Genomic DNA, 15,012 nt, shown 5'->3' with positions numbered 1-15,012 from the left:
GACAACGTCTGCCACCTGTTTTGGGTTTAATTACGATAATACCTTAGATCCCGGCATCTTTTTTTTTTTCTTTTCGAGGATAATTATTTTTACAATTATTAGCACAAATAGCCCATTTAGTTATAGGATTATATTCAAAAATAATCAGATTTACAAGTGGTAATTGAAATATAGCCACAATTTCAAATGTAATTGAAATTTAGCTATTTTTCATGTAATGATAAATCTGAACGAAAATGTTGTTCAAAATCAAAAAATATTCCAGCCAAATATACTGGAGTTCGAATTTTTTACATGTGAACTTCCAGGATAATATACTGGAGCTCCAGCATAATATACTGGAGCTCCAGCATAATATATTGGTCCAGCATAATATGCTAGAAGTTCATACACATGCGCTCCAATCTCCAATATATTATGCTGGAACTTTCCGTGTGCTGGAGTTCCAGCATAATATGCTGAAAGTTCATACACAAGTGCACCAATCTCAAGTATATTATGCTGGAACTTTTCGTGTTGCGGCAAAATAGTGGCTATTTTTCAATGACTTTGCAAACGATGGCTATTGTTCAATTACCAGTCCGAAAATTGGCTAGCCCGTGCTATTTTCACTTAGTTATACTACTGAAAATTTGAAAATGACCAGTTTAAATATTAAAATTCAACACTACTAGCTTCGGTTGCTTATTTAACCTAAGCAAGCCTGACCGAACGCTCGAAATAAGTTCTTTCTCAAATGAACGGGAATGGACGAAGAACGAGGAGGCATTCTTCATAGAGAAGAGTCCTGAGAAATTTCACGATAACTAAGTAGGGAATGCGGCATTACTATATATTTTTATAAGACTATAGACTTGGAAGCCATTCCCGGTTCGCCATAACACATTCTTAGGGTCACTAATACTATTTAAATGGATGAATGACACAGTTACCCACAAAAATAAAACTATTTACTCTTATCTACCCATTTATTTTTCTACCAATCAAACTAATTATATTTTCTACCCATGATAGTTTTTGTGGGGAATTTTCTCTTTTTTCTCCAATTCTTTTTAATTTCAATGCTTCTTTTTTTTTCCTTTTTTCATTCTTTTCTCCTTTTATTTTTTCTCGTTTTCTTCTTATTTTTTTCTTTTTTCTCTTTTATTCATTTATTTTTGCCCAGATCGTATTATTGTTATTTTTATCATAACTTATTTCACACTCAAATTTGACTCATTTTTATTTTTTTCTTTTTATTTTTTTTCTTTATTTCTTGATCCTTTTCTAATTCCACGTGATTGCCATGCAAACCGTGATCTCTTTCCCTACAAATATCAGTACACACTCTACCATTAGCAGTAACACAACCAGTTATGGAGTAAAACATAATCTACATCAACGAAATTTTCATATCTACTAGTTAGAATAAAAATGATAATAAAATATTGGAAAATGCAATAAAAGTATAAGTAGCAAAAAAGACTTCTAGTACCATATGATATCAATATGGTATACATGTATACCAACAGAATATATGATTGCTCTAGAATATTGCTACAACTATCGGCGACTATACTATTGTACCAAAACATTAAAGAATGCAATAAGAGTATGAAATATTACATGCTAGCGTTGCAAGCTAAATATTCGCAAAACAACTTGCTCGTTCCGTATACTAGCACGGTATATAGTTGTATGGGGTCGTTCCAATAATTGCCTATAACTATATAAACTATTACATAATACACATAATCTATGTCCATCGGTACAAAAAAATCCCAACACTGCAAATCATATTCATATAAATAATTCAAGAATATAATTTACTTAAAATGCAGCTAAAATAACTAAAAAAATGTTCAAACTACCATATGATACCAATATGATATATAACTATACCAACATGGTATATAGTTTTACTGGTTAATGTCACGACTCAAACCGATAGGTCGTGACGAGTGCCCGAGTTCTACCTATCAAACACCCATAAGCATTCGTCTAAGATATAAACATGAAATAAGTGTAGGTCATGCATAACGTCTGGAAATAAACTATTAATTCATAAGAACAACCTACGTGGGAAAACATGCCCAAAAGACATATATATATATATATATATATATATATATATATATATACTGTAGGGCGAGCCGACAAGGCCACATACTATATAACTATACATGACTGTCTACAGACATCTAATAGAGTGTACAATTGTATAAAGGAAGAGACTGGGCCCCGTCGTACCCATATATATGTAAACACACCGTACCAAAACTCAAAGCAGCTCTGGATCAAATCGAGCACACCAACTCTCGCTGATCAAGGATCCTAAGAAGGAGGACCGTCAGTCTGTCTACCTGCACCTGCGGGCATGAAACGCAGCGTCCCCAGGCAAAAGGGACGTCAGTACGAATTATGTACTGAGTATGTAAAGCATAAAAATCAGTACATAAAAGACATAGATGAAACATGTGGTAAAGAATTCCACATGTGAGTCTAAATAACTTTGTGAATCCTGAAACATTTATAATATCATGCACGTGCGTGTAAATGTCATATCATGCATAGGTATAGGTGTACATAACATCATCATGCCTCTGAGAGCATCCCATCATATCATCTCGGCCACTGTGGACAAAATCATCAATATATACCAGTTGATCAGGTGGTGGTGCGTATATAACGCCTTAACCTTTTCCCATATCCCATATACATATAATATACGCGTATATAACGCCTTCTAGTCATGGGTCAATGTACATGTATAAATGCATGAAATGCATAAGAAATACGTTAATAAGATTTCTCGAATATCATAAAATTTATATTCCTTTCGGACAAACTTTATCAAATACATATTTTTCTGGGACCCATGAACAGAGAATATAATAATAATTCACGTGGGGAATCAAGAATATAGACACCCATAGTATTTCTATGAATAGAGTCATTTATGAAAGTTGTGTATTTTGCTCGTTTCGTTTGTATCGTTTGGATCATGCCAAAAATAAAGAAGGGATAGCCTTAATATACCTCAAGTCGTCAATGCAACTCAACAATAAGCTTATGACAATTAGAGTGCCAACCCTATAGCAAAGAAATACGTGTACAATTTAGATGGCGATAGTATATTACGTATCTCAAATGATAACTCGATTCTAAAATAAAACATGCAGCATTTCCCCTGATTTTACTGCTCTCTCAAGCCTACTATAGGCGAGATACAAACACAATACAATCAGCAACTTAAAACCAACCTAATTACAATCCGGGACCTTCAATACAACAAAACTCCCAAATATACCACAATACACCCAATCAACAAATTATCAATTAGCCTGCAACTACAACGACGAGCGACTAGCCTACTACCCTACCACATGTGGCATTTCTCCACGCCATTTTTATCCTTCCAAACTCCATAAATCAGCAGCCCAAAAGCAACATAAAACACCCCACAAAACAGTCTACTATAAATCAAATAACTCGAATTCACGGCTTCCGATCACCGTCCCGTGAGGTTTAACTATTAGGAAACGAATTTATCAACTTTTCTTGATATTTTAAAGCTTAACTACAGAAATTATAAATTTTTATTAACTATTAAATACATTCCAAATCTCAAAGTACAAAGAAAAAGAGAGGTGATATAGTGATACTTACGTCGTAGGGATCGTTCTAATGTTATCGCTTCTCGATTTCGTACCGGGGATGTTAGTATTATTTGAAGCTATTAGAGAGCTCAAGGACCGATCTTTTATGGTGTCTCTTGTCAGATTCTATGTAAAATGAAGAGAGAGAGAGAGAGAGAGAGAGAGAGAGAGAGAGAGAGAGAGAGGAAGAGAGAGACGAGTTAAAACATATTTATCAAACTTTTGAAAAGTCAAAAGGTGCTAGCTTGGCACCCTTTGATTCGCCAATTTTCCAACGCTTATATCTTTTTATCCGGATATCGAATGAACGAACGGTTAAGAGTATTGGAAACTACATTCCAAGACCTTCAATTTGTTATATAATATGTCCCAAAAGACCTCATATAGCATACAAAATTTATTTCTCAAAAAGCTCTGTTATAGGGCAAATTCTTAGTCGGTTTTTCCGCAACTTTAATCTGATTTCCCCCTAACTTTATGTGTTTTGTCCAACCATCATATATAGTCATATTATGACTTTAAACACATTTAAATCATGATTAACAAGTTTCATATTCATTATACGTCAATATGGTATACAATTTTATTAGTTAATTTCTGGCAACTATATGACTATACTACTATTACATAACACACATGCATAAAGAGAAAAATAAAAAAATAGTGTACCGCATATTAATATAATAAAGTATTTCAAGATATTATACTATATTACTATTATTAAAATAAAATAAAATAATATACCAATTAAATGCAGCTAATACAACCAAAAAAAGATTCAACTAACATATGATACCAATATAGTATATAGCTATACTAATATGGTATATAGTTGTACGGGGTCGTTACAACAACTGCATATAACTATAAAAACTATTACATAATACACAAAATCTATGTCCATAGGTACAAGAAAATCCAACACAGCAAAATATGATCATATAAATTATTTTAGAATAGAATTCACTTAAAAATGTAGGTAAAATAACAAAAAAAATATTTCAACTATCATATGATACCAATATGACATATAATTATACCAATAGGGTATACAGTTCTACTAATTAATTCCAGACAACTATATATGACTATACTACTATTACATAATACACATACATAAAGAGAAAAATCAAAAAAATAGTGTACCACATATTAATATAATAATATATTTCAAAAAATTATACTATAATACTATTATATAAAACAAATGCATAAAAAAGTATCAAAATGATTACATAATACATATGCATAAAGGAAAATTATAAAAAATTAAGATATTGTACTATTCTATTATTACTAAAGAAAAATCAAACAGTGTACCAATTAAATATAGCTAATACAACCAAAAAAGGTTCCAACTAACATATGATACCAGTATAGTATATAGACATACCAACAGGGTATACAGTTGTACGCAAAGAATTTTTTATTTATTTTAATTATTAAACTGGATTAATATCAGTTGTCACATAATCTAATTAACTCAATTTTGTGCGTCGTCGATTATACTAAAATTAGTTAAGTTGCCCGCGCTTCGCGCAATAAGACATGTATATTTATAAATTTAGTTGATACAGAAAAGATAAAAGCTTATATAAAAATTTATGATTAAAATATAATAAAAGACATATGCAATATGTAAATCAAATGTACAAAAAAATACAAATAAAAAAACAAAAAATGAATAAAAGTGTCACATAGGGAGAAGTTAATTAACCTTCATTTTATTGAGAAAAAGAATATGTAACATAACTCTTCTAGCATGTCCTTGATTTATATTTGTCCACAAATAATTTTAATTATTGTAGACAATATCATTTGTTATTAATAAATGTATAAGTTAGAGGCAACTATTATTCATAATAAGAGACATTTGATCTCAAAAGAAATAGGTAATTTTAGTCCAAAAGAAGAAAGACAATCTTAAAATGAAACACTAACTGATAATGCATTCATAAGAATCCCATACACAATAAGAAAAATATGAAAGTCCCGAAATTAATATAACAATAAAATAAAAATAACACCCGAGACATATTATTAGTAATTTACTTATATAATTATACATTATCTGATAACCATTGATTGGGCTAATTTGGATTTTTTCCGCCAAGCCGTATAAGGCTCTTTAAAGAGGAAAGCGGGATCTGCCACACTGTCACATTCTCTAACTTTGCAAAAGATAAAAGAAAAGATCAAGCACAAAACTTTCTAGTTTTTTACATTCTCCAGCAAAAGTTATGGACTGCACGCACACCTTCTGCATTCTCAATTCTTGCCCATTGACAGGATATAATATTATACGGGAATCGCATTTACGAGACTACGAGAAATATAATATGTCAATAATGAACTCAAGGTACTTAAACAAAAGATATATCCATATACAATCCTTCATTGAATAAATCATCTGATATTTAATTTAGATATATTTGAGCAAAAAATAAAAGAAGTGAAGGAATGCATGAAGTACTCACTGTTGAGTTCTCCATGAGCAAATGAAACAGTGGAACTACATTTTTGGTTTAGTTTCTTGAAAATTCACATGAGAGCCAAAGTTATTCGCCTTTTTGTTGTTGAAAAAAAAAAGCAAATACATTTAAACCTCATGGAAGCCGAAACCTTTTTATAGCGGTAAGCATCGGTAAGCATTTAAACCTTATTGTAACGGTAAGCATTTATTCCATACAAATTAGCAAAAATATTACTAAGCATCTGTCTTAGAAACTAAAGAGAAAAGTCGCATATGTTAGGAACGCATCTATTAGAATTTAGAAACGGCTGTAAAATTTATTTTTCCTTATTTATCATGTAGATACAATAAAGGGAAAAGACGCAAGTTTGTTAGTGTTTTTTTTTGTTTGTTTTGTTTTGTATTTTCTTTAAGTAAGGTAAAGGGAAATATTGCAAAAAAAGGAGAAAAGAGATAAATCTAATTGCTGGTCATTGGGAATGCCATATCAGCTTTTTATGTCCCTGCTTTTTATTTACAAACTAATGAATTAGCAGCGTGAAATAAAACTAAATTACTGCAATTTTAAAAAATTCTTTATGATTTTACTTCTATTAGTTGAATAAATTATAGGATATATTTATGTTTTTCGATTGCTCCAACACACTTCGTATAACCAGTTTCATAAAAAATAAATTGAAGGCAAAAAAAAAAAAGTGATATTACTACCATAACAATATTACTGGTAAAAAGGGGGTTGAACATGGGGTTGTTCTTATTTTATCGGATGGGGTTGTTCTTATTTTATCGGAGGGGTAATAACTTGACATATACAACCACATAGTAACAGATAATTCTTTTTAAAAGTAACAAAAATGATAAAATTTCGTCGTTCTTCATCCTTATTAAAATCATGTTGTCATTAATTATATTTCGACAATTATGAAGTTTTATTTTCTTCCGTACATTAATTAATGTCTAAATTAACGATCATAGAAATTTTTATATCTACCATATATCATTATACTTCTCCATTGAAGTACCATCAATAATTTATCTATTTCTTCTCCATTACTAAAAGAATAAAGGAAAAATTTACTCACTATAATCACTCTTTACATGTGTGTGATATAATTGAGGATATGAAGGTAATCCCATAATAAAGGATATATGAACACAATCCCAATGTTAATCACACTTCACTCAAAATGTCTACATTCCAAGTAATGGTTAGGTAAAATATTATTTTTGTTTTAAATTTTTTTATGGTTTCACACAAACAGTTTTTTTTAGACACGTAAATTTTTTATCTTCTCGGCCATTTTAATCATTTTTATACTTTTAAGTATTATAAAAAAAGATTTTTAGTATCAAGTGTAGATATGTTTTATGTTTTCCTCGATTAGAAATTATAAACTTTAACTAAATAATTTTATTACCTTTTTAGATCTTACAATCTGTATAGGTTTCTAAATTTGTCATTTCTTTGATTTTCTGGAAATGGAAAGAAGAGAAAATAATTTTTGAAAAAGTTCATTTTTCTTATTTTTATAATAGGTGGTTTACTTGGACTTATTTTATATTTAAATTTAATAATAACTTCAATGGATAGTTTAAATTTAATAATAACTTCAATGGATAGTCATAAATTCATAATAATATATCTTGGATGATTCAAATGATAATCTAAAACTCAACATCAAGATACGAGTTAGCACGTGAGTTCCATCGAAAAAGATCTTAACAAATAAAAATATCATTAATTTTAAGAGAAGTGAAGATTTTAATAAACCCGGCCAATTGAGAAATGTAAAATTTACATCCGACCAACATCCACTCATATGAAATAGGGCCTTTCTACATCAAAGATACAACGTCAAGGATCTCACTGTCCTAGCGCCCAAATTTCATGCGCGTCTTTTAAACCTGAAAATAGCAAAGAATTTCCAAGATATGTTTGCAAAATCTGTGCAACAACCATTGCTACATAAAAAATTCCAAAAAGTACTCACTTCTTCAATTCCTACTACTTGAAAAACCATTATAGGCCGAGTTCAAGGTATTATTACTATGGCTTTCGCTAACATTTTAGGGAATTTATTTTTTTGATATTAGATGGAGAGATATGAAATATGAAGAAAATAAGATGTCAAATGAGAATATGCAAACAATGATGTTGGTGGAAAGGTCGTGACCTTATATCTCCTTTAGAAGTCATTTTTCCAGAATGATGAAATTCAAACGCCATGATCCATTCATATGGGATAAGTGAGTAAAGGAAAAATAAAAATACATATGTATGAACGAAGGAAGGAAAACATAACTTTTAAAAAGAGATGATGCATCCACTCCATAAAGATGGACAAAAGCTTTGAAAATGACAAATGGTTATTAAAGCCCAATCTGAAAAACATTTTCAGTTGCCTTTTCAACATACACGATGTATACATTCCTCACCATTGTGATGAGGCATTAGATTCTATGTATAATTGCCACAAGTCCTTTAAAATTTTGCCATTTAGTTCTCTTATGTAAGAAAATAATTGTTTATTAATAGTAATGACTTTTGAAATTCTTTTTCAAAAGACATGACTTTTGGACTCCTATATAATTATTAAATTATTATTACAATAAAAAGAATGAGTTGTAGAAATATGAAAAAATGGAGAAAAAAGATAATTTAAAATCCTTGTTTAGGAGAGTGCCACATCACCGGGCAAAGTCCCTCTATTATAGATATATAGATTTAGATATGCTATAATAATATATTATATACCATTTTGAAATGGAGAATAAATTAATAAAAAATTTCAATGGACACGTAGATCCTATCATGAAATGAGAAAGATAGAAGAAAAACGTATATTTATATTTGAGAAGACAATAAAAGAGAAAATAGGTTGGGACAATTAATGGAATTTCACGTGATCCGGGATTAGAAAGGAAAGGATTTTGAAAATAGGTAGTTGGGTAAATATTTTAGATTGCATAGGTACACATTGTAAGACAAATTAGAATGTGTGGTAATGGGTAATTAAAATTAGATTTCATACATATTCACAAAGAGAAAGTTATGGGTTTAGTTAAAAGGAAATATGCACGGTTTGGTATGTTGAGGAAAACAAATTCAACCAAAAAAAAGGAATGGGTAGCTGGCAAAAATAGATTTTGATGAATAGGTAGAAATTGTAATTAATTCCTAAATGGGTAAAAATGGGTAATTAGTTTGTGCCTTGTAGGCGCAGATTGTGTAATTCCCTCTATTTAAATTACGTGCTTATTTTTTTTAAAGTGACCGATTCTAAATACAATGTCATTTAAGTGGTCACCCGATTTAATAAGCATCACTTCACACTTTATACTGTTCTTTGATTTCTTCTGGTTGGCCCCTTATTGCCCTTCAAAAATAGCCTCATTCGAGGCCTTCTGATCAATCATCAGATGAGAAACTGCAAGCGATTGGGGGAAAAAATAACATATTTAAAATTTGTGAGCTAAGAGGAAAACTTTAGGGGCAGTAAGCATATTGCTTATGTTGTAGGCAAGCTAAAGATTTTAAAAAATGATGAATATCATCAATGAATTCATCAACTATGTATAATCAACACTATGAATTCAGGAGCTTCCACTTCTTCTCCGCCTCTCCACGCCATATTGTGGTATAATTAGTTCCGTCTTTACAAAACTTATTAGCATATAACATGTTATGCAACATAATTTAACATACGGGGAATGTTATGCAGCAATTTGATTCCTGTGACAACCCTTTTTAGAATTTAAGGTAAAAAATACTACCATTTGAAGTAGACTAACGTGGGTATACTAAGGGGAATAGCCTCCACAATGAGGAATATTAATCAAATACGATGGGTTGCTCTAATAGTGTGCACCCTCCACTTCCAACCAAGAGCTTGTGAGTTCGAGTCACCCCAAGAATAAGGTGGAGAGTTCTTGGAGGGAACTGAGTTTCTATCGGAAACAACATCTCTATCCTGGGTTATTGTTGATATAGTGGATGCTAGTTTAGTGTATCATGCATAAGTTAATTAAACGAGAATAGCTTGTGCGGGCAAAAAACATGTAAATGCAAAGCATTTCGTATTTTGTATTTAACATTGAATCCAGTAAGGATCCATATCTTTTATCTCCTATATGAGGGGAAAAAAAAAAGAAAAAGAAAGTATCCAATATATACATTTTGTATAGAATTATATGGAATTATCTAATTGTAAAATGGCTCTTCTGGTGTAACATAGACGAACTGCTAAATGGTAAGAGTTCATAATTAACAAACGAGGATGACTAGAGTAGCCAAACGAATTCTGAGATTCTTCATCATCAACACAATTATTTTAAATCAAGTTAAAAGATAAATGAATGAAAATGGTTGTGAAATGTACGGAAAGAACTACAAAGAGTTCAAAGTCACTATACACCAATCCGATCAGATATATGAAAGAAATTGATTTATTCATCTATAGTACGAGAAGAAAGGTGCAATTAGAAGTTTACAAGTCTAGTTGGAAACCATGCTTTCAGTTTCTTGCACAAAACCATCTCCTGTCCAGTCTTTGTCAGATTGTAAACCTTTCTTAATGGCTTTCCTTTGGCGTATTGCTTCTTGCTGCCTTTTAACCAAATCCGTGTGGGTTGTGAAGTACTCAAGTGACGACCTGCACGCAATACATATCCAAATTATAAACAAAAGAATCCCCTTCCTAGTTATAACTTTATACAGTAGCAATGGAAAAGGTCAAGTGTTGGCCAAACTTGAGGAAACCACAGAAGCGGATTTAATAAGAAGAAAGTTCAGAACTCAGACCAAATATCTGAGAGCGACTGATTTGGTTAATTTTGAGTTAAGAACTAAATATGGTTAAACTCTAGTTTTTTCTTTGACCAGTTTTAGGTCCGTGTTGGACTAGAATGAACCCCACTTGGCCAAACAAACAACAATAAATAATGCAACCCAGTTCTTGATATTCCAGCTGAGCATTAATTCTTTCTTCTTCTTTTGAATGGATCTAGTGTCTCTCTGTGTATGTGCGAGTGAGTGAGTGAGTGAGTGAGAGAGAGAGAGAGATTACCCCCTAAAATCTTCTATTGATGAAAAATTGTGCTTTCTCATGAAATCTTTCAGCTCAGAGCACAATGTTTTGACAAGTCCATATCCATGCATCATGACACCGGTACAAACCTACATAATAAACCAATAAAGAGTTGTCATTCCAAGATAATGTCATGCAGGAAAGGACCAAAAGAAAAAAAAAGAGAAATGAACAAACAAACAAATTAAAAGGAGTTGCCCAGGAGTCTAGCTCGAAATGCCTAGTTTAGTAACTCTCTTCCCCATTTTACTGAAGTGTCACTAAGATCACAACTCAGAAGATTTTAGGCCAAGGAGATTTTGCCCCAATTTGTATAGTCACAAACAGACAGAAAAAGGTCACTTTCTAATCCAACCTGTACAGTATTTGCTCCGAGAAGAATAAACTCAGCGGCATCACCACCTGTCTCGACTCCCCCAATAGCAGAGAGTGAATAGTCCTTATGTCCAAATTCTGACTTCATCATCTGTGCAATGTTCATTACTTTTGCAAGCGCAATCGGGTGCACTGCCTTTGCTGAGTAGCCTCCAGGAGTAGAGTATCTAAGGCAAACAGTAGAAAATGAATTGCCGGGGATCAAAATTAAAAGCAGAAAATTTGAATTCAGCATATTTCTCAATGTAGTACTAACCCCTCAACACAAGGCTCGGGCCTTAAGGTGTTAAGATTGATTCCCATAACACTCATGATTGTATTTATGGCAGATACTCCCTCGCACCCTTGGTCAAGAGACACCCTAGCTGGCTATAATCCAAGGGACAGAAATTAGACATAGAAGACATAATTCTTACACAACAGAATGCTGATAACTTGTCACCCATGAGCGAACAACAAACTAGTGGGAGGACATAATTACAGTAGGAAAGGGAAGTGAAAATGGTTTAATCCAGACATAGAGACTACTAATGATGACAAAAGTCACACTATTTCAAGCCAAGGTGGTCCTTTTACATGCCAAAATAATAATCATCTGATAGCTCTAAGAACACACAATTATCACACTTCTCATGTCCGTTAACAGTCATTCTCGACTTCATTCAAACTGGTAAAGAACTTATCTTTATTCCTTTTTCTATGATTGGAAACTGCAATAGAGGGACCTTGCAACCACACCGAGCTTAATCTCCAAACACGTAAAGGGGTCACAAATGTTGTAAGATGGAATGACTGGGAAAAGAAATTATGCCACATCATCAGGTTGATCTAGCGAGGAAAGACGGACAATCCATCTTCCACAAAACTAACAGCATATACAAGCCCCACAATGCAATTCCCCCCTACTTTTGGCTTTAATTGCGAGAATGTTTTAGTAATACAGAAAGAGTACAGCATGATGTAGAGGAGAAGTTATGACCAAATTGGATCATGTTTTGAACATTTTAGTAATCTATCATCTTTGCTATAAAATGCCATGCCGAAATACCTTTGTAATGTCAGTGATATTAGGGGTCATCTTTGCCCAAACTGGAACTGTGGCTACAGCATTAATCCAGCCACAAACCTCCTCCAAGAGATCGCAATCTTGACCAACAGCAGCACCCATTCTACGTTCTGGCATACCATGAGGGCATGAGAAGTTGATCTCAATGGCATCCTGTAAAACAGAATCAATACAGAGACAGTTATAGCAACTCAAGAGAATCAGCATGACAACACTACTATAATGCAGAATAAAATCTTATTCATTAAGTCCTCGCATATGCTTACAATTCCAGTTTCCTCAACTCTGTAAATAAGTTCCTCCCAAGCAGATTTGTTGTACTCTTCCATGATAGAAGCAATAAGTATCCTATCTGGATATTCTTTTTTCAATTGCCTAAACTCTTTCAGCATTGTTTCCAGAGGTCGATCACTTATAAGCTCAATATTCTGCCACCCGATAATTTGTCCTTTGGCAGAACCATTTGCTCCTGCTCTTAATTTAGCATATCTTGGGGTCACATTTTTAACTTTATCGGCTTCCAAAGACACCTGAGTGAAGAAAACAAATTGGTTAAAGAGGAAAAAAATTGCATTCGGCGTAAAACAGAACGAGAAAGGCATGCTTCTTAATAAGATATTCAACGGCATTTCTGTCACCAACTCAAGTTTGAAGGACCATCTTGAAAGTCAAGAGAACCGATTATTCTATCATTAAGTCATTAAATCGTTAAGAATGATTTTAATGATAATCGTTAACTTAACTAGGAAAATAAATAAATATTCACTCCTCATACTATTCACAATTGAAATAAGTAAAAAGTGTTGATCACTTTTCAGTGGACAACAAACATCTTTTTAAAAGTAAAAAGTTTGATCACACTTTTCATTGATAACATCTTTTTAAGGTTTACCTGGTCTAGAACTAGCAGATGACGAACTACTACTTAACAAGTTGCTTATTACTCCAAACATCTTGATCCAGGATCCTACATAGATGATCTTCAATCTCAGAACACCTTACAGCTGGGATCCTCCAAAAATGCTGCCGCATACCTGTGGGATCCTCCAAAAATAGAATTCTCCTAAATGTATTTTTGGAGGATCCAACACTGGTGCAGCTGCCATTTTGAATGACCCATGCAACACGGACTAACAAAGAAGATTCTGTATATTCATTAGATTCACTTGGATAATCCCAAGTTAGTTGCAAACAATAGCTCAGTTTAGTTTCTTCTTGTATTTACTACTCGTAAATCGAATTTTAATAGAAGTAATAGAGTAACAGATAACAACTGGCAATAGATCCACCACTAAAATAAAGAAGTATTAATATTGAAAAGCTTTACCGTTTTGGCGATAACACCACCCCAGCCTTCATCAAAGGCTCTTTTCATCACTGTATAGTTGGTCCCAGGAGGACCCGACCCGATGACGAATGGGTTGGGCATTTTCAAACCGTTAACAGTAACACTGAGATCGGGCTCCACAGACTGACCCTCTGAGGCCATAATTCTGAACCCAACTCGGCTTCTACCGTAATTCGAGCTCAAGGACCTACGGGGCCGACCCATCATAGGGAATTCAGCACCCGAGTTACCATCAAGTCCAATTCTGATTCGTTGAGCCAACCCAAGTGACGCCATAGCTGAATTTATTTTTGATGAGCTCAGATTCTGACTCAGTAGCAACTCGGAACAGAGAAAAAGATGAAAATGAATATCTTAGGAATCTGAGTTGGGAAAATAAAAATTGTATTTAAATGGCTGTTGCTTGTAGTTGTCTATTTGTACTTTATAACGAGGAGACTCAAAGAGCGAGTAGAGAAAGGGAAAGGCGATGGTTTTTTCAGAATGAAGATTAAAGAGTGACGTTTTTTAGTTAAATGATGACTGAAATTGAGCATAGAGATGACCTGTCGATGGTTCATTATTGCGGATTTTGATAACAAAAACTTCAACAAGTGCCAAGAAAATGGATAATGGCCGTATAAGAAAAATTAAATTACGGTGGATATATTCTTCCTCCGTGATCTTTTTAAATATTTAATGACATATTCAATAATATATTTCTTTGCTTAATAACATATTTAATGATATATTTTTTCACTTTTTATACCTATATAAAGACCTTGTAATAGATAGGAAAATACACACAATTGAATAAGAAAATCTCTTTCTTCTCTCTATCTCCATTTCTTGTTCATGTTTTACTAAATTACTTTTATTTTATAACAACATATCTTGTTCATGTTTTACTAAGTTGCTTTTATTTTATAACACGTTATCAGCACGAATTGCTCATTTCATGATCTTCTACGTCAAGACTATGTAAATTATAAGCAGACAATGAGATCAAGTACAATGAAAAATATCTTGGATGATAATACAAAGAT

General features: G+C 32.6%; 1 protein-coding gene across 1 annotated transcript; it reads right to left on the bottom strand.

The window, feature by feature from the left end:
• Positions 1–10,421: 10,421 nt before the first annotated feature.
• LOC107809801 (dihydropyrimidine dehydrogenase (NADP(+)), chloroplastic-like) lies at positions 10,422–14,587 on the bottom strand. The gene is made up of 7 exons (XM_016634491.2): positions 13,967–14,587; positions 12,906–13,169; positions 12,622–12,792; positions 11,830–11,942; positions 11,554–11,740; positions 11,178–11,287; positions 10,422–10,763 (listed from the first exon to the last, which is right to left on the bottom strand). The coding sequence occupies exons 1-7, from the start codon at positions 14,261–14,263 to the stop codon at positions 10,607–10,609; spliced, it is 1,299 nt and encodes a 432-aa protein (XP_016489977.1). The 5' UTR covers positions 14,264–14,587; the 3' UTR covers positions 10,422–10,606.
• Positions 14,588–15,012: the final 425 nt, after the last annotated feature.

This window comes from Nicotiana tabacum, chromosome 4, assembly GCF_000715075.1.
Source record: "Nicotiana tabacum cultivar K326 chromosome 4, ASM71507v2, whole genome shotgun sequence".
Classification (NCBI taxonomy): domain Eukaryota; kingdom Viridiplantae; phylum Streptophyta; class Magnoliopsida; order Solanales; family Solanaceae; genus Nicotiana; species Nicotiana tabacum.
This window is presented reverse-complemented; position numbering and strand designations above follow the sequence as displayed.

Coding starts and splice junctions, on each gene's coding strand:
- LOC107809801 (XM_016634491.2), bottom strand. CDS start 14,263: ATGGCGTCACTTGGGTTGGCTCAACGAATCAGAATTGGACTTGATGGT. Junction 13,170..13,966: donor GTGGTGTTATCGCCAAAACG/GTAAAGCTTTTC, acceptor TTCTTCACTCAG/GTGTCTTTGGAAGCCGATAA. Junction 10,764..11,177: donor TCAATAGAAGATTTTAGGGG/GTAATCTCTCTC, acceptor TATTGCGTGCAG/GTCGTCACTTGAGTACTTCA.